Genomic DNA, 26,929 nt, shown 5'->3' with positions numbered 1-26,929 from the left:
AAACAAATGCTACTTTAAAGTTGAATATACACTACCTAGTTATATTTCAATGATAAAGTATGAGACTGGATGAGCAAGATGAATGACACATTTCTTTTTAAAACAATGGCATTGTACCAGAAGTATTGTTGAATGAATATTAATGGCAAGGATTCAGTCATGATTAATTTATGAGATGCAATTCATTATCCGCTTAACCTTGAGTGGTTATCAAAGTTTCAAGAGGTAGATTTTTAAAATATTTTTACATTCATAGTCAATGTAATCTACCAATATTACTGTGTACATACTTATCCTTGTGACAAGCAACTATCTGCTAATTGAAATGAATCAGATCGACAAACATACTTTCTGACTTGCAATCTTTAATATCGTCATGGGTTATAATTGAGTCATCGCTTAATACCTTATATCGGTCTTCCAAGAGGGCCATGAACATTTAATAAAAATACTTACCAGAAATATTGAAGAATACTTATAACAAAATGCTTTAATTTAAAATATAGCATGGCCCTATTTTTACACACACATACATGATTATTTTACTGACATCTCATTTACAGCTTATGGAAGGAGAATGTTTGTATTTCCCATAATGCATTGTTGTGGGACCACATTACTATTCCTTTGTGAGCAAAACAAATTCAGTAACAGTTTTGGCATGTGTTGGTATTGCAGCATTGAAAGCAAATCCAGGTGTTTAGCATTTTGCAAGTGAAAAGACTCATACTGTAATGTGTCTACCTGTTGATGGAATAGTGGACTGATAAGCATTATGGATTGGTCCATAATTAACTAACCTTAACACTGACAAAGTAGTTCGAGACATGTTTTCAAATTATTGTCAACATATCCATAAAAAAAAAAGAACAAAGACACTAACATAATTAACCACCCCCCAGTATGCCAGTCAAGACTACTTTTAAAACAGCATGCTTTCACCATAATAGTGGAATGCTTTCATTCATTGGCTAAACAGAGAGTGGGCTGTACCAACAGGAGTGCTTTGATATTTCACTGAGTGCAGTTTGATGCAAATATAGAGAAAGAGAATAAAATGAGACGGGAAACATGGAAATAATCAAACAGAAAACGGAACTGCATTCACAGATTTCTATTAAGTACTTCCAGTACCAGACAGGCAATGTTGTTCATGTCACACACATGTAGTATCTATGAATGGTGTTTGCAGCTTTGCTCCAGTGCTTATAAATGTCTCATAGTGGCAGTCAGTGTTCGTCTGGACACGGGGCCCCTGCTGACAAGTACCCGTTGGTCCCGTGGGCTTTATTGGTCCCGTTGGTGGTGCTGTTGTAGTGCTTCTGAACAGGAGCGGGCGGAGGACCGTTGTCCTCGTCAGAGCTGGATTCAATGTCACTGCGGTCGTCTTTCGACACCTGCGGAGAGTTGCAGGGGCTGTCAGAACAGCTCATATACAATCTTATGTCATGACAGAGGAAGTACAACCATTGCTATTGGTTTCCCCATTTTACAAATAAGATGAAAACGTCAAAAACAAAAAGGGATGGCTTGTGGGTCAGTCTGTAACAATCTGTAATTGTGATTTGTGATTTGTTAGTGAGATAGCATGTGACAATAATACACAAATACATCGCTTTCTATTCTACTACTTACATGTAAAGGATTCCACTTCCCCACCTTGGTGGAAAGGTTAGCATAAGGGATAGAAAAGTAAAATCAATGAAGGCTATTGACAACAAAACAGTTTAGTGATTAGCTCCTGTGGTACAGTACATTACAGCTTGAGGGTGAAGAGTTTCCCAATGCTTTGCATCTACAATTACAAAAAGTAACACGGTAGTACTAAATTCTATGTGTAATGAGAATTACTTTAACTACGTAAAGATGGTCCTCTCGCAAAACATTACTGTATGACAATGTCTGCCTCCCAAATTCCACCCTACTGATCAAAAGTAGTGCACTACATAGGGACTAGAGTGCCATTTGGGACCCTAACAATGTGACCTGAGGGAGAAACTTAATTGCATGTCCTTGACTCCTCACGTCCTCTCTTCTCGCCTCTTTCTTAAAAGCCATTGGAGGAGAAGGTCCGAGAGGAGGGACCTCTGACTTGTCTCTCACCTTTCCTCTAGAGATGGCTCGGCAGGCTATCTTCACTATGAGGTAGGACCAGAAGGAGTGCAGGAACTGCAGCAGGATCAGCAGCAAGTTGAACACCCACCAGGAGGGGTATGGCCCCACGATCTCCCAGCTCTCAAACAAGGTAGTGTTTAAAATCCTACCAGAGAAAGGGGGGGGGGGGTTAGGCAATTTATTTGATAAGTGAACCACACAAAATACATTCAGTATTCAGTGTAGCTCATAGCTACAGGATGTAGTAATGAGTTGATCAATTTATTCCTGAAGAGACAACATCTCTATCAAATCAAATGAAATTTTATTTGTCACATACACATGGTTAGCAGATGTTAATGCGAGTGTAGCGAAATGCTTGTGCTTCTAGTTCCGACAATGCAGTGATAACCAACAAGTAATCTAACTAACAATTCCAAAACTACTGTCTTATACACAGTGTAAGGGGATAAGGAATATGTACATAAGGATATATGAATGAGTGATGGTACAGAGCAGCATACAGTAGATGGTATCGAGTACAGTATATACATATGAGATGAGTATGTAGACAAAGTAAACAAAGTGGCATAGTTAAAGTGGCTAGTGATACATGTATTACATAAGGATGCAGTCGATGATGTAGAGTACAGTATATACGTATGCATATGAGATGAATAATGTAGGGTAAGTAACATTATATAAGGTAGCATTGTTTAAAGTGGCTAGTGCTATATTTACATCATTTCCCATCAATTCCCATTATTAAAGTGGCTGGAGTTGGGTCAGTGTCAATGACAGTGTGTTGGCAGCAGCCACTCAATGTTAGTGGTGGCTGTTTAACAGTCTGATGGCCTTGAGATAGAAGCTGTTTTTCAGTCTCTCGGTCCCAGCTTTGATGCACCTGTACTGACCTCGCCTTCTGGATGATAGCGGGGTGAACAGGCAGTGGTTTGGGTGGTTGATGTCCTTGATGATCTTTATGGCCTTCCTGTAACATCGGGTGGTGTAGGTGTCCTGGAGGGCAGGTAGTTTGCCCCGGTGATGCGTTGTGCAGACCTCACTACCCTCTGGAGAGCCTTACGGTTGAGGGCGGAGCAGTTGCCGTACCAGGCGGTGATACAGCCCGCCAGGATGCTCTCGATTGTGCATCTGTAGAAGTTTGTGAGTGCTTTTGGTGACAAGCCGAATTTCTTCAGCCTCCTGAGGTTGAAGAGGCGCTGCTGCGCCTTCTTCACGACGCTGTCAGTGTGAGTGGACCATTTACATTTACATTTAAGTCATTTAGCAGACGCTCTTATCCAGAGCGACTTACAAATTGGTGCATTCACCTTATGACATCCAGTGGAACAGTAGTGCATCTAAATCTTTTAAGGGGGGGGGGAGGTGAGAGGGATTACTTTATCCTATCCTAGGTATTCCTTAAAGAGGTGGGGTTTCAGGTGTCTCCGGAAGGTGGTGATTGACTCCGCTGTCCTGGCGTCGTGAGGGAGTTTGTTCCACCATTGGGGGGCCAGAGCAGCGAACAGTTTTGACTGGGCTGAGCGGGAACTGTACTTCCTCAGTGGTAGGGAGGCGAGCAGGTCAGAGGTGGATGAACGCAGTGCCATTGTTTGGGTGTAGGGCCTGATCAGAGCCTGGAGGTACTGAGGTGCCGTTCCCCTCACAGCTCCGTAGGCAAGCACCATGGTCTTGTAGCGGATGCGAGCTTCAACTGGAAGCCAATGGAGAGAGCGGAAGAGCGGGGTGACGTGAGAGAACTTGGGAAGGTTGAACACCAGACGGGCTGCGGCGTTCTGGATGAGTTGTAGGGGTTTAATGGCACAGGCAGGGAGCCCAGCCAACAGCGAGTTGCAGTAATCCAGACGGGAGATGACAAGTGCCTGGATTAGGACCTGCGCCGCTTCCTGTGTGAGGCAGGGTCGTACTCTGCGGATGTTGTAGAGCATGAACCTACAGGAACGGGCCACCGCCTTGATGTTAGTTGAGAACGACAGGGTGTTGTCCAGGATCACGCCAAGGTTCTTAGCGCTCTGGGAGGAGGACACAATGGAGTTGTCAACCGTGATGGTGAGATCATGGAACGGGCAGTCCTTCCCCGGGAGGAAGAGCAGCTCCGTCTTGCCGAGGTTCAGCTTGAGGTGGTGATCCGTCATCCACACTGATATGTCTGCCAGACATGCAGAGATGCGATTCGCCACCTGGTCATCAGAAGGGGGAAAGGAGAAGATTAATTGTGTGTCGTCTGCATAGCAATGATAGGAGAGACCATGTGAGGTTATGACAGAGCCAAGTGACTTGGTGTATAGCGAGAATAGGAGAGGGCCTAGAACAGAGCCCTGGGGGACACCAGCGGTGAGAGCACGTGGTGTGGAGACGGATTCTCGCCACGCCACCTGGTAGGAGCGACATGTCAGGTAGGACGCAATCCAAGCGTGGGCCGCGCCGGAGATGCCCAACTCGGAGAGGGTGGAGAGGAGGATCTGATGGTTCACAGTATCGAAGGCAGCCGATAGGTCTAGAAGGATGAGAGCAGAGGAGAGAGAGTTAGCTTTAGCAGTGCGGAGCGCCTCCGTGATACAGAGAAGAGCAGTCTCAGTTGAATGACTAGTCTTGAAACCTGACTGATTTGGATCAAGAAGGTCATTCTGAGAGAGAAAGCGGGAGAGCTGGCCAAGGACGGCACGTTCAAGAGTTTTGGAGAGAAAAGAAAGAAGGGATACTGGTCTGTAGTTGTTGACATCGGAGGGATCGAGTGTAGGTTTTTTCAGAAGGGGTGCAACTCTCGCTCTCTTGAAGACGGAAGGGACGTAGCCAGCGGTCAGGGATGAGTTGATGAGCGAGGTGAGGTAAGGGAGAAGGTCTCCGGAAATGGTCTGGAGAAGAGAGGAGGGGATAGGGTCAAGCGGGCAGGTTGTTGGGCGGCCGGCCGTCACAAGACGCGAGATTTCATCTGGAGAGAGAGGGGAGAAAGAGGTCAGAGCACAGGGTAGGGCAGTGTGAGCAGAACCAGCGGTGTCGTTTGACTTAGCAAACGAGGATCGGATGTCGTCGACCTTCTTTTCAAAATGGTTGACGAAGTCATCTGCAGAGAGGGAGGAGGGGGGGGGAGGGGGAGGAGGATTCAGGAGGGAGGAGAAGGTTGCAAAGAGCTTCCTAGGGTTAGAGGCAGATGCTTGGAATTTAGAGTGGTAGAAAGTGGCTTTAGCAGCAGAGAGAGAAGAGGAAAATGTAGAGAGGAGGAAGTGAAAGGATGTCAGGTCCGCAGGGAGGCGAATTCAGTTTGTCTGTGATGTGTATGCCGAGGAACTTAAAACTTGCTACCCTCTCCACTACTGTTCCATCGATGTGGATAGGGGGGTGTTCCCTCTGCTGTTTCCTGAAGTCCACAATCATCTCCTTAGTTTTGTTGACACCACACTCCGAGGGCCCTCACCTCCTCCCTGTAGGCCGTCTCGTCGTTGTTGGTAATCAAGCCTACCACTGTTGTGTCGTCCGCAAACTTGATGATTGAGTTGGAGGCGTGCGTGGCCACGCAGTCGTGGGTGAACAGGGAGTACAGGAGAGGGCTCAGAACGCACCCTTGTGGGGCCCCCGTGTTGAGGATCAGAGGGGAGGAGATGTTGTTGCCTACCCTCACCACCTGGGGGCGGCCCGTCAGGAAGTCCAGTACCCAGTTGCACAGGGCGGGGTCGAGACCCAGGGTCTCGAGCTTGATGACGAGCTTGGAGGGTACTATGGTGTTGAATGCCGAGCTGTAGTCGATGAACAGCATTCTCACATAGGTATTCCTCTTGTCCAGGTGGGTTAGGGCAGTGTGCAGTGTGGTTGAGATTGCATCGTCTGTGGACCTATTTGGGCGGTAAGCAAATTGGAGTGGGTCTAGGGTGTCAGGTAGGGTGGAGGTGATATGGTCCTTGACTAGTCTCTCAAAGCACTTCATGATGACGGAAGTGAGTGCTACGGGGCGGTAGTCGTTTAGCTCAGTTACCTTAGCTTTCTTGGGAACAGGAACAATGGTGGCCCTCTTGAAGCATGTGGGAACAGCAGACTGGTATAGGGATTGATTGAATATGTCCGTAAACACACCGGCCAGCTGGTCTGCGCATGCTCTGAGGGCGCGGCTGGGGAATGCCGTCTGGGCCTGCAGCCTTGCGAGGGTTAACACGTTTAAATGTCTTACTCACCTCGGCTGCAGTGAAGGAGAGACCGCATGTTTTCGTTGCAGCAAGACATCCTGGTCCGTGACTGGGCTGGGTTTCTTCTTGTAGTCCGTGATTGACTGTAGACCCTGCCACATGCCTCTTGTGTCTGAGCCATTGAATTGAGATTCCACTTTGTCTCTGTACTGACGCTTAGCTTGTTTAATAGCCTTGCGGAGGGAATAGCTGCATTGTTTATATTCGGACATGTTACCAGACACCTTTCCCTGATTAAAAGCAGTGGTTCGCGCTTTCAGTTTCACGCGAATGCTGCCATCAATCCACGGTTTCTGGTTTGGGAATGTTTTTATCGTTGCTATGGGAACGACATCTTCGACGCACGTTCTAATGAACTCGCACACCGAATCAGCGTATTCGTCAATATTTTCATCTGACGCAATACAAAACATGTCCCAGTCCACGTGATGGAAGCAGTCTTGGAGTGTGGAGTCAGCTTGGTCTGACCAGCGTTGGACAGACCTCAGCGTGGGAGCCTCTTGTTTTAGTTTCTGCCTGTAGGCAGGGATCAGCAAAATGGAGTCGTGGTCAGCTTTCCCGAAAGGGGGGCGGGGCAGGGCCTTATATGCGTCGCGGAAGTTAGAGTAACAATGATCCAAGGTTTTACCACCCCTGGTTGCGCAATCGATATGCTGATAAAATTTTAGGGAGTCTTGTTTTCAGATTAGCTTTGTTAAAATCCCCAGCTACAATGAATGCAGCCTCCGGATAAATGGTTTCCAGTTTGCAAAGAGTTAAATAAAGTTCGTTCAGAGCCATCGATGTGTCTGCTTGGGGGGGATATATACGGCTGTGATTATAATCGAAGAGAATTCTCTTGGAAGATAATGCGGTCTACATTTGATTGTGAGGAATTCTAAATCAGGTGAACAGAAGGATTTGAGTTCCTGTATGTTTCCTTCATCACACCATGTCTCGTTAGTCATGAGGCATACGCCCCCGCCACTCTTCTTACCAGAAAGATGTTTGTTTCTGTCCGCGCGATGCGTGGAGAAACCCGTTGGCTGCACCGCATCGGATAGCGTCTTCCCAGTAAGCCATGTTTCCGTGAAGCAGAGAACGTTGCAGTCTCTGATGTCCCTCTGGAATGCTACCCTTGCTCGGATTTCGTCAACCTTGTTGTCAAGAGACTGGACATTGGCAAGAAGAATGCTGGGGAGTGGTGCGCGATGTGCCCTTTTTCGGAGTCTGACCAGAACACCGCCTCGTTTCCCTCTTTTTCGGAGTCGTTTCCTTGGGTCGCTGCATGCGATCCATTCCGTTGTCCTGTTTGTAAGGCAGAACACAGGATCCGCGTCGCGGAAAACATATTCTTGGTCGTACTGATGGTGAGTTGACGCTGATCTTATATTCAGTAGTTCTTCTCGACTGTATGTAATGAAACCTAAGATGACCTGGGGTACTAATGTAAGAAATAACACGTAAAAAAACAAAAAACTGCATAGTTTCCTAGGAACGCGAAGCGAGGCGGCCATCTCAGTCGGCGCCGGAAGTACACTATTGGGAATTGGGTAATAGACTTGGATTTTAATATGAGTCTCTCTCTCTTTGACATCAACAAAAACCTGTCAACTGAAGTACACGTCAGGAAACCTGAGGCAGCTGTCACCAAATCATTTGTGTAAAGAGACAGCCCTTAGAATGCTAGGTGAACAGAAGAGAATTCAAGTGTTATTGGTGCTCTAAAAAAAGGTAGGGTGGAGGAATAGGCAGGTGGCTGAGAGAGACCCTCAGGGACGACATAAGACGCTAACGCTCAGAGCCTTCAGCCCCTAGCCACTCTCCATCCTCCACATCACAGACACACACACTCGTAACAGCCAAGGATAATCATCACCCGGCACATACAGACAGAACTGTAACTTTCTCACTGCTACACTGTGTGGAAAGGGTTCTAGCAGAGAATGTGCATTTACTTTATGAAGTCAATCTGTAATATACTGTACACACTACTAGACCTACTTTAAACGTGTGACGCCCTTCATTCACGTGTCCGATGGAATACATACAGTGCATTTGGAAAGTATTCAGACCCCATGACTTCTAAAATGGATGAAAATAACATGAAAATAAAATTCTCCTCAATCCACACACAAATCCATCCCATAATGACCGATGGCTTGGTTTTTGCTCTGACATGCACTGTCGACTGTGGGACCTTATATAGACAGGTGTGTGCCTTTCCAAATCATGTCCAATCAATTGAATGTACCACAGGTGGACTCCAACCAAGTTGTAGAAACATCTCAGGGATGATCAATAGAAACAGGATGCACCGGAGCTCAATTTTCTAGTCTCATAGCCTGTTTTCCATTTGTCGTTAAGGGGTATTGTGAGTAGATCGATGAGGATTTATTTAATGCATTTTTAGAATAAGCCTGTAACGTAGCAAAATTTGGAAAAAGTCAAGGGGTCTGAATACTTCCCGAATGCGCTGTACACCAAATTAGTGAGGTAGCACACAAAGTATTGCTTGATATAATTGAGCTATTTCAGTGAAGGTAGAGATATTGCTGGACCAAAAATTCTACATGGTATGAATCATGCTGATACTGAAGCCATGGCAACAGCTTTCTGGCCTTGTGGTGCACTCTGCCTGCACTGTGATATACTGTATAACCCACATGACAAGGAGGGGAAAAAAAGAAGAGGAAATCACTGAATAAGACATTTCTAAAGGATTTACTTGCACAATTCAAAAGAAACCTTTAGACAGCGAGAGCACTGCACAGTAGAGGTTTATGGTTTAATATTTCCAGAAGAGAGAGTCATTTGTCATTTGGACCTGGTTATCAACAGCTCTATCCTCAAGTGTGGTCTCAAAGGAAATATATTTTTAGGGTGATAATGTTTTGGGGGTGTCGTCTCAGAGCAGGATAGTAAATCATGTCCCTTTTGCCTTCTTACATCGACGTTACTGTTGCGAGTGTGACAAGGACATCACACAGTAAGATGGTGAGCACGTATTCAAGGACTTCGACTGGTTTTCTACTGCTTCTCTCTCTCAAGGTAGGATGTCCCGTCACTGATGACATCAAAAACATCCCAGTACAATACAAATTCATCCATCTAAATTGGAAGTCCAATGTGAAAATGCAAAACCAGCTGGTATTGATACCAAAAGACAGACCATAATAACATCAAGAGGGTCACGCCCTGGTCGAAGTATTTTGTGTTTATCTTCATTTATTTGGTCAGGCCAGGGTGTGGCATGGGTTTTTGTATGTGGTGTGTATGTATTGGGATTGTAGCTTAGTGGGGTGTTCTAGTTAGGTCTATGGCTGTCTGAAGTGGTTCTCAATCAGAGGCAGGTGTTTATCGTTGTCTCTGATTGGGAACCATATTTAGGCAGCCATATTCTTTGAGTGTTTCGTGGGTGATTGTCCTTAGTGTCTTGATGTCCTTGTGCTGTGTGTATGTGCACCAGTATTAGGCTGTTTCGGTTTTCGTTACATTATTGTTTTGTAGTGTTTAATATAGATTCGTGTTACGTTTGTTAAATAAACATGGATCGCAATCTACACGCTGCATTTTGGTCCGACTCTCCTTCACCACAAGAGAACCGTTACAGAATCACCCACCACAAACGGACCAAGCAGCGTGTCAACAGGCAGGAGCAGCCCAAAGAGGAGATGCGTAAGAAGGATTTCTGGACATGGGAGGAAATCCTCGACCGGAGAGGACCCTGGGCTAAACCAGGGGAGTGTAGCCGCCCAAAGGTGCAGCAGGAGAAGAGGCAACAGGAGCAGCCCAAAGAGGAGTACAGTATGGACTATACTTCTTGGGAGGAGATAGACAGGTGGGCGGTCGACCCAGGGACAGTGCCGGAGCCCGCCTGGGATTCGATGGAGCAGTGCGCGGAAGGTTACAGGAGAATGAGGTTGGCGAAGCAAGCACGGCGGCGCGGACGGAAGCCCGAGAGTCAGCCCCAAAATTTTCTTGGGGGGGTGGCTCACAGGGAGTAGGGCTACGCCAGGTAGGAGACCTGCGCAAACTCCCTGTGTTTACCGGGGGGCTAGAGAGACCGGGCAGGCACTGTGTTATGCAATGGTGCGTACGGTGTCCCCAGTGCGGGTGCATAGCCCGGTGCGGTATATTCCAGCTCCTCGTATCGGCCGGGCTAGAGTGGGCATCGAGCCAGGTAAGGTTGGGCAGGCTCGGTGCTCAAGAGCTCCAGTGCGCCTGCACGGTCCGGTCTATCCAGTACCACCTCCACACCCCAGCCCTCCGGTAGCAGCTCCCCGCACCAGGCTTCCTGTGCGTGTCCTCGGTCTAGTACCACCAGTACCAGCACCACGCATCAGGCCTACAGTGCGCCTCGCCTCTCCAGCGCTGTCGGAGCCTTTCTCCTCTCCTGCGCTGCTGGAGTCTCCCGCCTGTTCAGCGCAGCCAGAGCCTTCCTCCTCTACTGCGCTGCTGGAGTCTCCCGCCTGTTCAGCGCAGCCAGAGCCTTCCTCCTCTACTGCGCTGCTGGAGTCTCCTGCCTGTTCAGCGCAGCCAGAGCTGCCAGCCTGCATGAAGCAGCCAGAGCTGCCAGCCTGCATGAAGCAGCCAGAGCTGCCAGCCTGCATGAAGCAGCCAGAGCTGCCAGTCTGCATGGAGCAGCCAGAGCTGCCAGTCTGCATGGAGCAGCCAGAGATGTCAGTCTGCATGGAGCAGCCAGAGCTGTCAGTCTGCATGGAGCAGCCAGAGCTGTCAGTCTGCATGGAGCAGCCAGACCTGCCAGTCTGCATGAAGCAGCCAGAGCTGCCAGTCTGCATGAAGCAGCCAGAGCTGCCAGTCTGCATGAAGCAGCCAGAGCTGCCAGTCTGCATGAAGCAGCCAGAGCTTCCAGTCTGCATGAAGCAGCCAGAGCTGTCAGTCTGCATGGAGCAGCCAGAGCTGTCAGTCTGCATGGAGCAGCCAGACCTGCCAGTCTGCATGAAGCAGCCAGAGCTGCCAGTCTGCATGAAGCAGCCAGAGCTGCCAGTCTGCATGAAGCAGCCAGAGCTGCCAGTCTGCATGAAGCAGCCAGAGCTTCCAGTCTGCATGAAGCAGCCAGAGCTGCCAGTCTGCATGAAGCAGCCAGAGCTGTCAGTCTGCATGAAGCAGCCAGAGATGTCAGTCTGCATGAAGCAGCCAGAGCTGTCAGTCTGCATGGAGCAGCCAGAGCTGTCAGTCTGCATGGAGCAGCCAGAGCTGTCAGTCTGCATGGAGCAGCCAGAGCTGTCAGTCTGCAAGAAGCCAGTCTGCATGAAGCAGCCAGAGCTGCCAGTCTGCATGAAGCAGCCAGAGCTGTCAGTCTGCATGGAGCAGCCAGAGCTGTCAGTCTACATGGAGCAGCCAGAGCTGCCAGTCTGCAAGGAGCTGCCAGTCTGCAAGGAGCTGCCAGTCTGTAAGGAGCTGTCAGTCTGCAAGGAGCTGCCAGTCTGCACGGAGCCGCCAGAGCTGCCAGTCTGTAAGAAGCCGCCAGAGCTGTCAGCCTACATGGAGCAGCCAGAGCCGCCAGTCAGCGTGGAGCAGCCAGAGCCGCCAGTCAGCATGGAGCAGCCAGATCTTTCAGTCTGCCAGGATCCGCCAGTCAGCCAGACTCTTCTAGATCCGCCAGTCTGCCAGACTCTTCCAGATCCGCCAGTCAGCCAGACTCTTCCAGATCCGCCAGTCAGCCAGACTCTTCCAGATCCGCCAGTCAGCCAGACTCTTCCAGATCCGCCAGTCAGCCAGACTCTTCCAGATCCGCCAGTCAGCCAGACTCTTCCAGATCCGCCAGTCAGCCAGACTCTTCCAGATCCGCCAGTCAGCCAGACTCTTCCAGATCCGCCAGTCAGCCAGACTCTTCCAGATCCGCCAGTCAGCCAGACTCTTCCAGATCCGCCAGTCAGCCAGACTCTTCCAGATCCGCCAGTCAGCCAGACTCTTCCAGATCCGCCAGTCAGCCAGACTCTTCCAGATCCGCCAGTCAGCCAGACTCTTCCAGATCCGCCAGTCAACCAGACTCTTCCAGATCCGCCAGTCAACCAGACTCTTCCAGATCCGCCAGTCAACCAGACTCTTACAGATCCACCAGTCAACCAGACTCTTCCAGATCCGCCAGTCAGCCGGGATCTGCCAGAACTGCCAGTCGGCCAGGATCCGCCAGTCAGCCAGGATCTGCCAGATCCGCCAGGATCCGCCAGGATCTGCCAGTCAGCCAGGATCTGCCGAAACCACCAGCCAGCCAGGATCTGGTAGATCCATCAACGTGCCTGAGCTTCCTCTCACTCCCGAGCTTCCTCTCACTCCCGATCTGCCCCTCAGTCCCGATCTGCCCCTCAGTCCAGTGGGGTTCTGGGTGAGGACTACTAGACCATGGTTGGCGGCGAGGGTGGACTATCCAAGGACGCGAGGAGAGGGGACTAAGACATTGAGTGAGTGGGGTCCATGTCCCGCGCCGGAGCCGCCACCATGGACAGACGCCCACCCGGACCCTCCCTAGTGTTTTGAGGTGCGTTCGGGAGTCCGCACCTTAGGGGGGGGGTTCTGTCACGCCCTGGTCTAAGTATTTTGTGTTTATCTTCATTTATTTGGTCAGGCCAGGGTGTGGCATGGGTTTTTGTATGTGGTGTGTATGTATTGGGATTGTAGCTTAGTGGGGTGTTCTAGTTAGGTCTATGGCTGTCTGAAGTGGTTCTCAATCAGAGGCAGGTGTTTATCGTTGTCTCTGATTGGGAACCATATTTAGGCAGCCATATTCTTTGAGTGTTTCGTGGGTGATTGTCCTTAGTGTCTTGATGTCCTTGTTCTGTGTGTATGTGCACCAGTATTAGGCTGTTTCGGTTTTCGTTACGTTATTGTTTTGTAGTGTTTAATATAGATTCGTGTTACGTTTGTTAAATAAACATGGATCGCAATCTACACGCTGCATTTTGGTCCGACTCTCCTTCACCAGGAGAAGAGAACCGTTACAAAGAGGAAGTAAAATTATGTTTTCCGACACGTAAATTAAAATGTGTCATTTTAGACGCCAGTCTAAAATGTATCTCAAATAATTGATCTAAAAATAATGGCCCGTCTCTCATTTTGTATCCGCTCTCTCTTTACTGGAGAAGATAGTGCTTTCGGAAAGTTGACTTTTTCCACATTTTGTTACATTACAGCCTTATTCTAAAATGGATTAAATAAATAGAAATTTCAGCAATCTACACACAATACCCCATACTGACAAAGCGAAGACAAGTTTAGAATTTTTTGCAAATGTATTAAAAATAAAAAACAAAAATACCTTATTTACAAAGGTATTCAGACCCTTTGCTATGAGACTCGAAAATTGAGCTCAGGTGCTTCCTGTTTCCATTGATCATCTTTGAGATGTTTCTACAACTTGATTGGAGTCCACCTGTGGTAAATTCAATTGATTGGACATGATTTAGAAAGGCACACACCTGTCTATATAAGGTCCCACAGTTGACAGTGCATGCCAGTGCAAAAACCAAGCCACGAGGACGAAGGAATTGTCTATAGAGCTCAGAGACAGGATTGTGTCGAGGTACAGATCTGGGGAAGGGTACAAAAACATTTCTGCAGCATTGAAGAAGGTATCCAAGAACACAGTGGACTCCATCATTCTTAAATGGAATATGTTTGGAACCACCATGACTCTTACTAGAGCTGGCCGCTCAGCCAAACTGAGCAATCGGGGGAGAAGGGCCTTGGTCAGGGAGGTGACCAAGAACCCGATGGTCACTCTGATAGAGCTCCAGAGTTCCTCTCTTGAGCACCACCAATCATGCCTTTATGGTAGAGTGGCCAGACGGAAGCCACCCCTCTGTAAAAGGCATATGACAGCCCACCTGGAGTTTGCCAAAAGGCACCTAAAGGACTCTGTCTCTTTGGTCTGAATGCCAAGTGTCACGTCTGGAGGAAATCTGGAACCATCCCTATGGTGAAGCATGGTGGTGGCAGCATCATGCTGTGGGGATGTTTTTCAGTGGCAGGGACTGGGAGACTAGTCAGCATCGAGGGAAAGATGAACGGAGAAAAGTACAGAGAGATCCTTGATGAAAACCTACTCCAGAGCGCTCCAGACCTCAGACTGGGGCGAATGTTCACCTTCCAACAGGGCAACGGCCCTAAGCACACAGCCAAGACAACGCAGGAGTGGCTTTGGGACAAGTCTCTGGATGTCCTTGAGTGGCCCAGCCAGAGCCCGGACTTGAACCCGTTCAAACATTTCTGAAGAGACCTGAAAATAGCTGTGCAGCGACGCTCCCCATGCAACATGACAGAGCATGAGAGTATCTGCAGAGAATGGGTGAAACTTCCCAAATACAGGTGTGCCAAGCTTGTAGCGTCATACCCAAGACTTGATGCTGTAATCGCTGCCAAAGTTACTTCAACAAAGTACTGAGTAAAGGGCCTGAATACTTATGTAAATGTAATATTTTTTTTATTTTACATTTTTTATGAATTAGGAAAATGTTCTAAAACACGGTTTTTGCTTTGTCATTATGAGGTATTGTGTGTAGATTGATGAGGAAATAAAATGATTTATTCAATTTTAGAACAAGGCTGTAACGTAACAAAATGTGGAAAAAGTCAAGAGGTCTGAATACTTTCCCGAAGGCACTGTATGTCCATATTGTCACTGTAGTATCCACAGTAACTACTACAAAGCAACAAAACTCACCAAGACCTGTATAAAATGAAAACCTTCATGGAAAAATTGCAAAGCCCATTTGGAGTGTCAGTATTCTGAGATCTACAGTACATTCATGCCTCCTGCACACAGAGACAGATAAGATGCATATAAACAAACATTCTCAGAAAAAGTGATGTGTTAACTGACCGCACACAGACACTCGAGCCCATCATTTCAATTGAGCTGTATTTTTTCATAATGACGCCAATCTGCGTCCCAAAAGACACCCTATTCCCAACATAGTGCACTACTTTTGACCAGTGGCTAATAGGGAATAGGGTGCCATTTGGGATGCATCCATTCGAGGTAGAGACAAAGCATCCTTACCAGACAGGATAGGCACCCAACCTGGAGCTGATGAAGACCATGGCAAACATGACAAACAGGAGGTTGCAAAGTCTCTGGCACTTGGCATAGTTGGCCATTTTGGCAACCTGAAACAGACGTCACAGATGCATGTTCACCTGAAAAATTATTACAAATGGCATAACGCACAATACAAAAATAAACATAGCTTTTTATCATCCACCGCATCTTTTTTTATACACCGAAATAATTTTTTTAGCAGTACATAGTTAAAATCTACAGATGGCCGATTTCCCCTGATAGCTACTGTGCGATTCTAAAACAACCACAAAAGACCACAGGAGCCTCCCCCATGTCCGTGGGGTGTGAAGAACACACTTCAGGGCCACGTTCAGTAGCCAAACGTTTTGGAACTTTTCTGCAGACAGAAAAGTATCGAAAAGAAATGACATGTTTGTTCTACAAAACATATTTCCATCTGAACGTTCCACAACGTTGTGCCTCGCTGAACGAGTCCCGTGTCTCTACTCACCTCCATCAGGACGTCGGCGGCGTCGTGGAGACACATGACCAGCGTGCCCACTCTAGCCATGTTGTTGACGTAGGAGAAGGTGATGAGGGTGATTGTCGCCAGGTGGTGCAGAAACATGATCAGGAAGTCCTGTGTGGACACACACACACACACACACACATGCGTCATAGTCATGTCACACAATGGCAGAGAGAGAAAGCATTCACAGCTCTCCACCATGTGACTCATAGCAAGGGGACTTGTAGAGCATATGGGTTTTATGAAATCCTCTGCGTCATGCAGAGAGTATGACTGCAGCTGTATTCCTTGTGTTCACAGGGGTAAGTGGACTCCTCAGCCCCTTGTACACTTTCTGGCTGCACACTAATCAGAACATTTGCTGTGCAATTCAACATCCCTCCCATCTGCTTTTGATTTGTGTCAACAATTCTGTTGTTTCTCTGAATGCAGGACTCACCTTCATGTCTCATCTACAGTGCCATGAACAAGTATTTGCCCCCTTTCAGATTTCTTCAATTTGTGCATATTTCTGATACCGAATGTTATCAGATCTTCAACCAAAACCTAATATTAGATAAAGGGAACCTGAGTTTACAAATAACAAAGACAATTTATACATATTTATTTGAAAAGTTATGCAACACCCAATGCCCCTGTGTGAAAAAGTAATTGCCCCCCAACACTCAATAACTGGTTGTGTCACCTTTAGCTGCATGACTCCAACCAAACGCTTCCTGTAGTTGTTGATCAGTCTCTCACATCGCTGTGTAGGAATATTGGCCCACTCTTCAATGCAGAACTGCTTTAACTCAGCGACATTTGTGGCTTGTCAAGCATATGAACTGCTCGTTTTAAGTCCTGCCACATCATCTCAATTGGGATTAGGTCTGGACATTGACTTTAAAAAAAATTCTGATGTAGACTTGCTTGTGTGTTTTGGATCATTGTCTTGCTGCATGACCCAGCTGCGTTTCAGCTTCAGCTCACAGACGGATGGCCTGACATTCTCCTGTAGAATTCTCTGATACAGAACAGAATGCATGGTTCCTTCAATGATGGCAAGTCGTCCAGGTCCTGAGGCAGCAAAGCATCCTGAAACAATCACAATGCTTGACCGTTGGTATGAGTTTCTTACTGTGGAATGCAGTGTTTGGTTTTCACCAGGCATAATGGGAACCATCTCATACAAAAATGTTGACTAAAAATTGGCCAAAACGCACCTGGATGATCATTAAGACTCTTGGAGGAATGTTCAATGGACAGATGAGTGAAAAGTATAACTTGTTGGGCGACATGGGTCCCATTATGCCTGGCGAAAACCAGGCAATGACTTTTTCACACGGGGGCATTGGGTGTTGCATAACTTTGTTCATGAAATAAATGAAGTAAGTATGTAACTGTTGTGTTATTTGTGCACTCAGGTTCCCTTTATCTAATATTAGGTTTTGGTTGAAGATCTGATACCGTTCAGTATCAAAAATATGCAAAAGTAGAGAAAATCAGAAAGGGGGCAAATACTTGTTCACAGCACTGTACGTCAGACTGACACTTTATTGAGTGTGAGAATCACGTCTAGACGAAAAAGTACTAAAATAGAGGGGAGTCTATATGTACTACAACTAAAAAAGTTGCCTTTAGTCAGTCTAGATCAGCCTGTTTAGATCAGTCTAATCTATTTCAAGCTAGCCTGGTTGCAATGTCATGATGAGTGAGGCTGTGGGAGGATGTGGATGACATGGGAGAGCCTCCCTTGTCCACCACGAGGTTGAAGGGAATCAGTACAGCAGGACAACAGCAGAGCAACTGGCCCAGCGCAGGAGGATGAGGAGGAGGAGGAGCAGTGGTGTGAAATGCAGAATGGAAGCATGGCAAAAATAGAGTGCAGGGAACATACTGGAATTGGCAGGGGGGTGCAGAGGACCTCCTCAATGCGTGGTTTTGTGCATGAAAAAACTGGAAGGAGAAACAAAAACAGACAACATGCCAACAGTCAACACGGAGATGAGAGGTGAGGGCATAAATACTATGGCATCATGGGACAGCTGTGAGTTTGCGATTGAGTGAGTGTTAGGTGTGCTGTGGAGTGGACGGGGTGGGGCAGAGAGAGGAGGAAGAGTCAGGCACATGTCTGGGGTGGGAAGCATGCAGATTGGCTGTGAACAACAAGAACTCTGGAAGAGACCATAAACAATGACACGTGTTAATGTCAACGAATGGCTGTTGATGCTGATTTGAAAAAATACTGAAAAGGTTGATTGATGATTCAAATCGTAAAGCTTATACACATGCTGTGTTTTCAATTACACCCCCCCCATATTGTAACCTTTGTTCTTGACACCTCTCAACAGTGTTAAAGAAGATAGCATAGCATAGCTCATTGAAAAGTAAGCAGAGACAATATTGACAGCTCAAACATGGAGGAGCCCTGACCTGTAAAATAAGTATTACAGCTTGAGTATGCGATGTGTTAGAAAGAGTATACACGGACTATACAAAACATTAAAAACTATTTCCATGACATAGACTGACCAGGTGAATCCAGGTAAAAGCTATGATCCCTTATTGATATCATTTGTTAAATCCACTTCAAATCAGTGTAGATGAAGGCTTGAGACAATTGAGAAATGGATTGTGTATGTGTGCCTTTCAGAGGGTGAATGGCAAGATAAAAGATTTAAGTGCCTTTGAACGGGGTATGGTAGTAGATGCCAGGCGTATCGGTTTGTGTCAAGAACTGCAACGTTGCTGGGTTTTACCACGCTCAACAGTTTCCCGTGTGTATCAAGAATGGTCAACCACCCAAAGGACATCTAGCCAACTTGACACAACTGTGGAACACTTTCGACACCTTGTAGAGCCCAAGCCCCAGATGAATTAGTCTGTTCTTAGGGCAAAAGGAGATACTAGGAAGGTGTTCCTAATGTTTGGTATATGCAGTGTACGTGAGTGTCTTAAATATGTGAACAGATATATGTCTGTCTGCATATTCAGCAATTCTGCAGCACTCTCTTCCATAGTGGCTGTGCGCGCGTGCTCCATGGGTTATTGATCTTTAGTCTGGCCATTAAGCGTGAGTGAGCAAACTGGGCCTGATGTCATCCCAGCTGTTTATTTGACCCTCAATTAGTGTTTAACCATCGTTCAAGATGAAGTGGAGAGGGAAGCTAGGCTACAAAGGTGATATAACCACCATGAGCTACTAACAAAATCACCTCAGATAAACCAGGGCTAAAACACACGCTGATATCAACAGCAACATGAAACCATTCGTATTCAATATGAAACAATTAATTTAATATTTTACATTTTTAATGACAGTTTTGATCAGTGGCTAAAACAACAAACATTATACTGAAATGAAAAAATAAATAAAGGTGAAATGTGATGAAAATTGGCAGATTCTAGGAACTGAATACTGAAATAGGACTCACTCCAAAACAAATGAGGGGAAAACAATTTAGAATGGCTGGCAGAAAATTCTACTCATAAAAGTTTGGAGCAAATGCTAATCCATCTCCTCCTCTCAGTGACCTGTGATTTCACAGAACAGAGACTAGACCACATCAAGGCAAATGCACCACTTCCAGGGACATAGATTAAATAGAGCTAAGTCATGGAACAGACAAATCGGGGGAGGCCTGAATGCAAGTGCAGACAAACATTAATTAGCACTTCCCTCCGAAATTACTACTCTGTAAATCAAAGCTGGAGGTGCACAATAGAAAGGATTATAATGGAGAATAAACACATTTTGGTGTCTGAATGTTCTAAAACCAGTTGTGAAGTCTTTTCCTTGACTTAATATTGTCTTTATTGTTAAAGATAACTATTATTCATTTTATTTGGCATTATTATTATTAACATAATTACCTTGGTTGAAAGGAAATGGCTGTTAAATCATATGCACACATATCTATGGAGGAAGCAATGTGATAAACAAACAGTCAAATATATCATTCCTATTAATGTATTGACTTAACTGGTATCCTTACCTTCCTCCTGATATCTGTGAACTGGGAGAAGAGCAGGGACAGGTAGAACGACAGCTCCAGTATATAGTAATAGTGGATGTCCACCGTCAGTGGCTGTGAAAAAGACACACAGAGATCACGAAAGCTATCTCAAACCTAGGCATAACAGCCCTTTCAAATACAATAACTGTTACAAGTGCGAAGAAGTCGCTTAGCACAAATGGAAAAACAGAGAAAACATGGGAGATTTACCTGATAAGGGTAGTTATACCAGCACTCTCTTGTGTTCCATAGCCATGTGGTCTACAGAGACGACACACGGACAGAATATTAATGTGCCGTTATGCTGTTCCCAAATTAAAAGTGGATTTACATTCATAAAGTGCTATTGATCCCGACACCTGAATGCTATGCTGCCTCTGGCTCAACACTAAATGTTTGATGAAGATCCAGCACATCAATAACCTTGGGACCGTAGCCGTGTCAGATTGCATTTTCATCAAAGGGAAACTTAATTGAATCAAAGCAAGCGTTTGCTGTACGCTAGTAGTGCAAAGTAAATCGCAGGCGTGTTAGCCTGGGGATGACTGCGAATGTTCATTCTGGTCCCAGGCCACATGATGAATGCTCTAGAGACCTGGGGGATGTGGTTAAGACTGTCTTATGTCTTGCCACAAGAGAGACCTAGACTACAGAGGCAGGGTAATGAGCTGCTTATCATCATTATCTCTCACAGGAGACGTTTGCCTTCAACGAGAGATGATTCCTGACCATAACAAAATGTAACCTACTTACAAATGCTAACTCCGCTTTAGTTGACATGCAAACTCACACTCTTACATTAGGGTGGAACATAGCAAGAGTTGTCTGGTGGAAAGAAATACAGAATAGGACCAGTAAGCTAACCGAGCTACATTACAGAGTCGTCACTCAATCATCACCCATACTATATCAACTTTGAGTTTAGGAGAGATGATAAGGGCTAGGACACAGTTAAAGGTTCACCTTGGTAAGACAGAGACTTGAAGGAAAGGTTCACCCATGTTGAATGTTTTATCATTTTTGTGCATCATTTAGCAATGTTCTGTCTTCATGCACAGTGCCAGTCAAAAGTTTGGACACAGATACTCATTCAAGGGTTTTTCTTTATTTTTTACTATTTTCTACATTGTAGAATAACAGTGAAGACATTAAAACCATTAAAAAACACACATGGAATCATGTAGTAACCTATTTTTTTTTAACAAATCAAAATATATTTTATATTTGAGATTCTTCAAAGTAGACACCCTTTGCCTTGATGACAGCATTGCACACTCTTGGCATTCTCTCAACCAGCATCATGAGGTAGTTACCTGGAATGCATTTCAATTAAGAGGTGTGCCTTGTTAAAAGGCATTTGAGTCAATCAGTTCTGTTGTGACAAGGTAGGGTTGGTATACACAAGATAGCCCTATTTGGTAAAATACCAAGTCCATATTATGGCAAGAACAGCTCAAATAAGCAAAGAGGAACGACAGTCCATCATTACTTTAAGACTTGAGGGTCAGGTAAATCTGGAAAATGTCAAGAACTTGTAAAGTTTCTTCAAGTGCAGTCGCAAAAACCATCAAGCGCTATGATGAAACTGGCTCTCATAAGGACCGCAACAGGAAAGGAAGGCCCAGAGTTACCTCTGCTGCAGATGATAAGTTCATTAGAGTTACCAGCTTCAGAAATCTGCATTTAACTGCACCTCAGATTGCAGCCCAAATAAATGCTTCACAGAGTTCAAGTAACAGACATCTCAACATCAACTGTTCAGAGGAGACTGCGTGAAATGGGGCCTTCATGATCAAATTGCTGCAAAGAAACCACTACTAAAGGACACCAATAAGAAGAATAGACTTGCTTGGGCCAAGAAACATGAGCAATGGACATTAGACTGTGGAAATCTGTCCTTTGGTCAGTGTCTTTTTGAGATGCAGAGTATGTGAACGGATGATCACCGCATGTGTGGTTCCCACCGTGAAGCATGGAGGAGGAGATGTGATGGTGTGGGGGTGCTTTGCTGGTGACACTTGTGATTTATTTAGAATTTAAGGCACACTTAACCAGCATGGCTACCACAGCATTCTGCAGCGATACGCCATCCCATCTGGTTTATGCTTAGTGGGACTATCATTAGTTTTTCAACAGGACAAATGACCCAAAACACACCTCCAGGCTGTGTAAGGGCTATTTGACCAAGAAGGAGAGTGATGGAGTGTTGCTTCAAATGACCTGGCCTCCACAATCACACAACCTCAACCTAATTGAGATGGTTTGGGATGAGTTGGACCGCAGAGTGAAGGAAAAGCAGCCAACAAGTGCTCAGCATATGTGGGAACTCCTTCAAGACTGTTGAAAAAGCACTCCAGCTGGCTACCTCATGAAGCTGGTTGAGAGAATGCTAAGAGTGTGCAAAGCTGTCATTAAGGCAAAGGGTGGCTAGTTTGAAGAATCTCAAATATTAAATATATAATACTTTTTGGGTTATTCCAAATGTGTTATTTAATAGTTTTGATGTGTTCACTATTATTATACAATGTAGAAAATAGTAAAGATAAAGGAAAACCCTTGAATGAGTAAATGTGTCCAACCTTTTGACTGGTACTGTATATCTGAGCTATTGCCGTTCAAGCAGGGAGAAATACAGCCGTTCTGGCGAGTTTTGCGTCACACTGAGACTTATATCAAACAGAAACGGCGACTTATAGGGAAGTCAGTTGAGTTTGCATCTCCTCCCCTGTAGACCTGTGCTATTAATACCCTCCGGGAGACTCACTAGGCTCAGCTGAAGGGAATGAACTCATTCCACAAAGTGCTTCGTCATGCAAGCTGTTGCAATGAGACATTCTCATCGCAGCAATGTCTCTTATTCACCCTTAATCATTATTCTAAATTAATGGCAGCATCAGCAGCATTCAATTACTATAGACACTCAATAGTCTTCTGGCCTCAGTACATTACACAATAGCACAGAGTCAGACAGACACATGAAAAGACAAGTGATACCCTCAGAGAGTAATGAGGATGTGATTTCCAATTATTTCCTCTATATATCAACATAGAGTAACAACAGCATTAGACTGAAGGTGGTAGTTGACAGGGACTAGTTTCTCAACTGATAATGTGCTCACAGACACTAATATCTGCATAATAAATACTGTGCAGAGAGCAAATCTATCAATTATTTTCCAGTGATCACTGGTTGGAGTACTTGAGAGGTGCATCCTTTTTCAGTTGGTACTTCTTGCACAGCACGGTGCATCAAATCTAACCGCATCCACACATCCTTGAGTGCAAGGTTCTGTTATAGCTCCTCTTTGAAGAACGTGTCCTCAATACGGAAAGTGCTGAACAAAGATGTCGGCATTCATCAATGAAATGATTTTGGGAAGTAGCCCACTCACCTTTTTAAGGAAACGCACTCCGTATGTAAATATATAGAGGTAAAATGTAAATCTCCACCTGTGAAGAAAACAAAGGACAGAGCGTCAGTCAGTAACACAATTATGGGTTTGGATGCATCCTCTGTGGAATGTCAACGAGAGGCCATGTTTGAGCTCCTGTGAGGGAGGTCAATCCAAGGACAGCCAAGAAAGCCACCGTCTGTCCAGGCTCTTTGTTCAATACCGTGACAGCACACAGCACTCAAATCGCACTTGCACGTCTCAACAAACAGTCTCTTATTTTCCCCTATTCATCGGACTACAGTTCCTTTCATTGTAAGCACTGAGTCACTGATGGTTTTCATATACAGAGCTTTTACTTCTTAGACCAATTAGTGGTGAACACAGTAGACGTATCATATTCGAAATCATTTTAAAAAGTCACAGAAGGAAATTAAAATAGCTTTCGGAAAGGAAAGGCCTGTGGACACGTGCGTCATCTTGATCAGCTACTCAGTTTTCAACCCAACAGAAGAATACCAAGGGTGAATTCAACCACTGGCAGAGACTAGGTTATATTCTAGAACTATGTTACAGTACACGCTAGCCTGTCCTGAGACCTGCTAGCCTGTCAGAGAAGTGGCCAGAGCGCCAGGGCTCTCACATCCCAGAGTCTGCATTCCAGGGTGAGTCACTTCCACTGGAGCCCGGACGCCACCGCACTGCTGCATGGCAGAGGGAGGCAGGCACTCCCAGTCCCAACCTCTGGTCTTACATAAGCCAGCACGTACCCACGACTGCTGCAAATTGATGGAATAGGAAAGGGTCTCCTGTGATCGTGGGCTTCTACAGCTCTCGGCAGAGCAGAGACGGAGACATTTCCAGTTGACACTTCAGAGATCAAAGCCACGCTGTTGCTGCACAGCCCAAAACAATCAACTAATTACTGCACTGAGAACGAGCTGAGAGCTAGCCAATAACTAACACACGTCCTTGTCAGATTACAAGACGGGTTTCGTAATGAGATTCTTTTTATTTTTCTCACAAAAAAATGAATTATTTAAAGAAACACTTGACTAAGACTGATTCTTTTGTTCTGGTCCGTAACGATGACAAATTGCATCAATAATTCAAGACTGAGTCATTCCATTAATATGGCCTCTCACGGGTGAAACAGCCTGTCAGCTGCAGGTGTACTCTGGTTTCAACACAGTCACAGCAGTATACAGGAATACTCATCATGTATCAGAGACAGGAAGTTCCAACTCTGACTAGCATGATGCGACAGGGATGTTGTATGAACCGAATAGTCACTGACTCAGAGTATGTGAGCGGAGTTGACAGGCCGGGAATCCCACTGATTGCGCAAAAAAAAAAAATGCTCCGAGCTCACAGGGAAAAAAAAAAATCTGCATATCCAAATTCACCCCTTTCATTAAAAATCACTATTTAACCAACACCCATCCATTTTTGTGACTACCTGGATCTACAATTTGGTTTTGAAGTATTGGAACCAAACCATGTGACTTGAATGAAAAGTATTTTAATAAACATGAAAAGATGAATGTAAGAAGCGCTTATCATTTCAAATAGGCTACATGTTATATGAAACAGCATATAAACACTTTTCGTTCCTAAGAAGGAACGAAAATGATTTATTTAGGCTATATTATTTTGAGGTTGTAGCCTACAAAGTAATACATTGTGAAGCATTTGCGAGTGTGACACACTAGGCTGGTAGGGAGTTAGGGACATTAAGCGCTCAGCATTTAAACAACATTTTGTTTTATTAAATCATTATAGTCTATAAATTGCACAAATGGGCTGTGACTTACTTGGAATAAAATACAAATTAAATGAGTCTACGGTGCCTTTGAATACATTTTTAGAAACACAAATTTGGCCAGAGTCTGTAGCTTCAGGCTCATGTGATAGTGCCTGGAGAGCAGGTCAGCAGCAGAGAATACCCTAAACACCTTTTTTTGGATGCAGAGTTGTAATGTATATATTTTATTCTATAGGTAGGCCTAAAGGTTTTTCTGCAAAAATAACCCAATCAAAACAGAAAGCTCCTTGAAAGTTGGAATATGCCAGGCCTATTGGGCCAAAATCAATTATGGCCTATTGTATAGATAATATAACATAAGTGAAGGAAACTTTTAAGAGATCAGATTTTTTGTTTATAAATACTTTGCTACCATGACACACTTAATTAGCTACCAATCTCATTCCTTTCTGTAGGCATGTGCACGTAGTGAGTACATATCATGCTTTTGGATATTTGTTTTTTTTCAGATTCCACAATAATTCTTTAGTTGTGGACACTACATCACCGCACGCCCTCTCTTGCTCCTCATCTTTTTAAGTCACCTTGATTTTGCACTTGTGTGTTTTATCAGTTTCTTTATGAAAATATTTAGCGAACTCCATGACAGTAGCTAAAGTAAGTGGCTATAGCAGCACACAAGGAGACTACAGACGCATGCTGGGCCGGGCACGCCCTGAGCTCGTGAAGTGAGCACTACTGGAGCTAAATTGGAACGGGCAAGAAGGCCGACGCGCCAGCCTTCGGGGATTTCGCTCCACGCTCCAGTCAAATTGGGCAAGCTCCGCTCACATACTCTGTCACTGACTGGCCTCAGAGGGGGAATTTTACAAATGCTGATCATGCTGTGACACTGGGAGTTTTGCTTACATCCAGGTGGTTTTAGTGTGGGTAGCTTTAGCTGGCCTTACTTCTTGTAAGTCTTTTTGACAGCCAAAGACAGAAAACACAACATGGTAGCCTATGTAATGATTAATACACTACAGTAAATCCATGTTAAGTCCTTTTTCTGACGCATCAAATGTCAGTGATCACAGTACATAGAGACCTTACCTGTGCTCTGGTTACAAACAGAACATATTTTTACATTTGAATGAGAAGAAAGGCCGTCATTCATGGAATTCAAATAATCAAGCCACAAGTTATTTTGCTCTCTGTGCTGCTTGAGTAATTGTAAAAACAAATGAGGTGGACTCATTTACCTAATGATAGGTCAAGAAGATGGTTGCTTGGCAACTGGTTAGTCAAACACTGTAAAAGAGTGTGCTATTCAGGGCAGGCCCTACCATTAGAAAGCTAAACTGACCAAGACGCACATAATTCCACCCAAAAGCAATTCAAACGTATATACAGTATATCACTTGGGCTATTTAGGTGACCGCTGATGCCGCCCCATGATAAGCAGTGCCTACTTTGCCAAAGTCAGGGGTGCAAAATATGTATCTTGTCCATGCCCAGTGTGCCTCTCCAGGGTGCTGTTGGAGAGATGCAGCGCTCCAACAATGCTCAAGTTAACATAAATCATGTAGCCTATAGTAGAAAGAGTCATAGCCTATGTGGTTTTTCTGAAGCCTACAAAACTGGAGATGATTCTCATGGAAATGTTATGAGACAGATACTTGAAAAAAGAAAAAAAAAGAAAATCATGCATGATCTCTATTCAAATAGTCTGACACTATATTCTACACGGCAATTTGTCTCCCCTAGGGCGGCACCACGGACAGGACCGGGCCTGGTGCCATTTATGTACAATTACTATGACTCACAACTACTTTCTCTAAATATCGTTTTTGCTGGTGACCGCATACCAGATGGTACATGGTCCTGTCGTTTTAAAACATGACGATACGCTTAGACGTTATCAATCACGGCCCGGTTCCATTGTGTTCGGTGGTCAACATAGAGCAGAAAG

The 26,929-nt window shown here is 45.3% G+C and overlaps 1 protein-coding gene across 2 annotated transcripts in view; it reads right to left on the bottom strand.

Annotated features, from left to right (window-relative positions):
* Positions 1-345: 345 nt before the first annotated feature.
* The window catches only part of cers6 (ceramide synthase 6), a 31,233-nt gene continuing 4,649 nt past the window's right edge, over positions 346-26,929 (bottom strand). Inside the window, exons 4-11 of one of the 2 annotated variants that reach the window (XM_029686985.2) lie at positions 23,214-23,271; positions 20,032-20,082; positions 19,801-19,893; positions 15,809-15,937; positions 15,298-15,404; positions 2,104-2,260; positions 1,636-1,659; positions 346-1,397 (exon numbers count right to left, since the gene is read on the bottom strand). In XM_029686985.2, the coding sequence (XP_029542845.1) occupies positions 1,230-1,397; positions 1,636-1,659; positions 2,104-2,260; positions 15,298-15,404; positions 15,809-15,937; positions 19,801-19,893; positions 20,032-20,082; positions 23,214-23,271 (787 nt within the window). In that variant the 3' untranslated portion in view covers positions 346-1,229. The remainder of the gene's footprint in view (positions 1,398-1,635; positions 1,660-2,103; positions 2,261-15,297; positions 15,405-15,808; positions 15,938-19,800; positions 19,894-20,031; positions 20,083-23,213; positions 23,272-26,929) is intronic. The other variant, XM_065006350.1, reaches the window with a different exon arrangement.

Source organism: Oncorhynchus nerka, linkage group LG1, assembly GCF_034236695.1.
Source record: "Oncorhynchus nerka isolate Pitt River linkage group LG1, Oner_Uvic_2.0, whole genome shotgun sequence".
Classification (NCBI taxonomy): domain Eukaryota; kingdom Metazoa; phylum Chordata; class Actinopteri; order Salmoniformes; family Salmonidae; genus Oncorhynchus; species Oncorhynchus nerka.
Note: the sequence above shows the minus strand (reverse complement) of the source record. Positions and strands in the feature narration are given on the sequence as shown.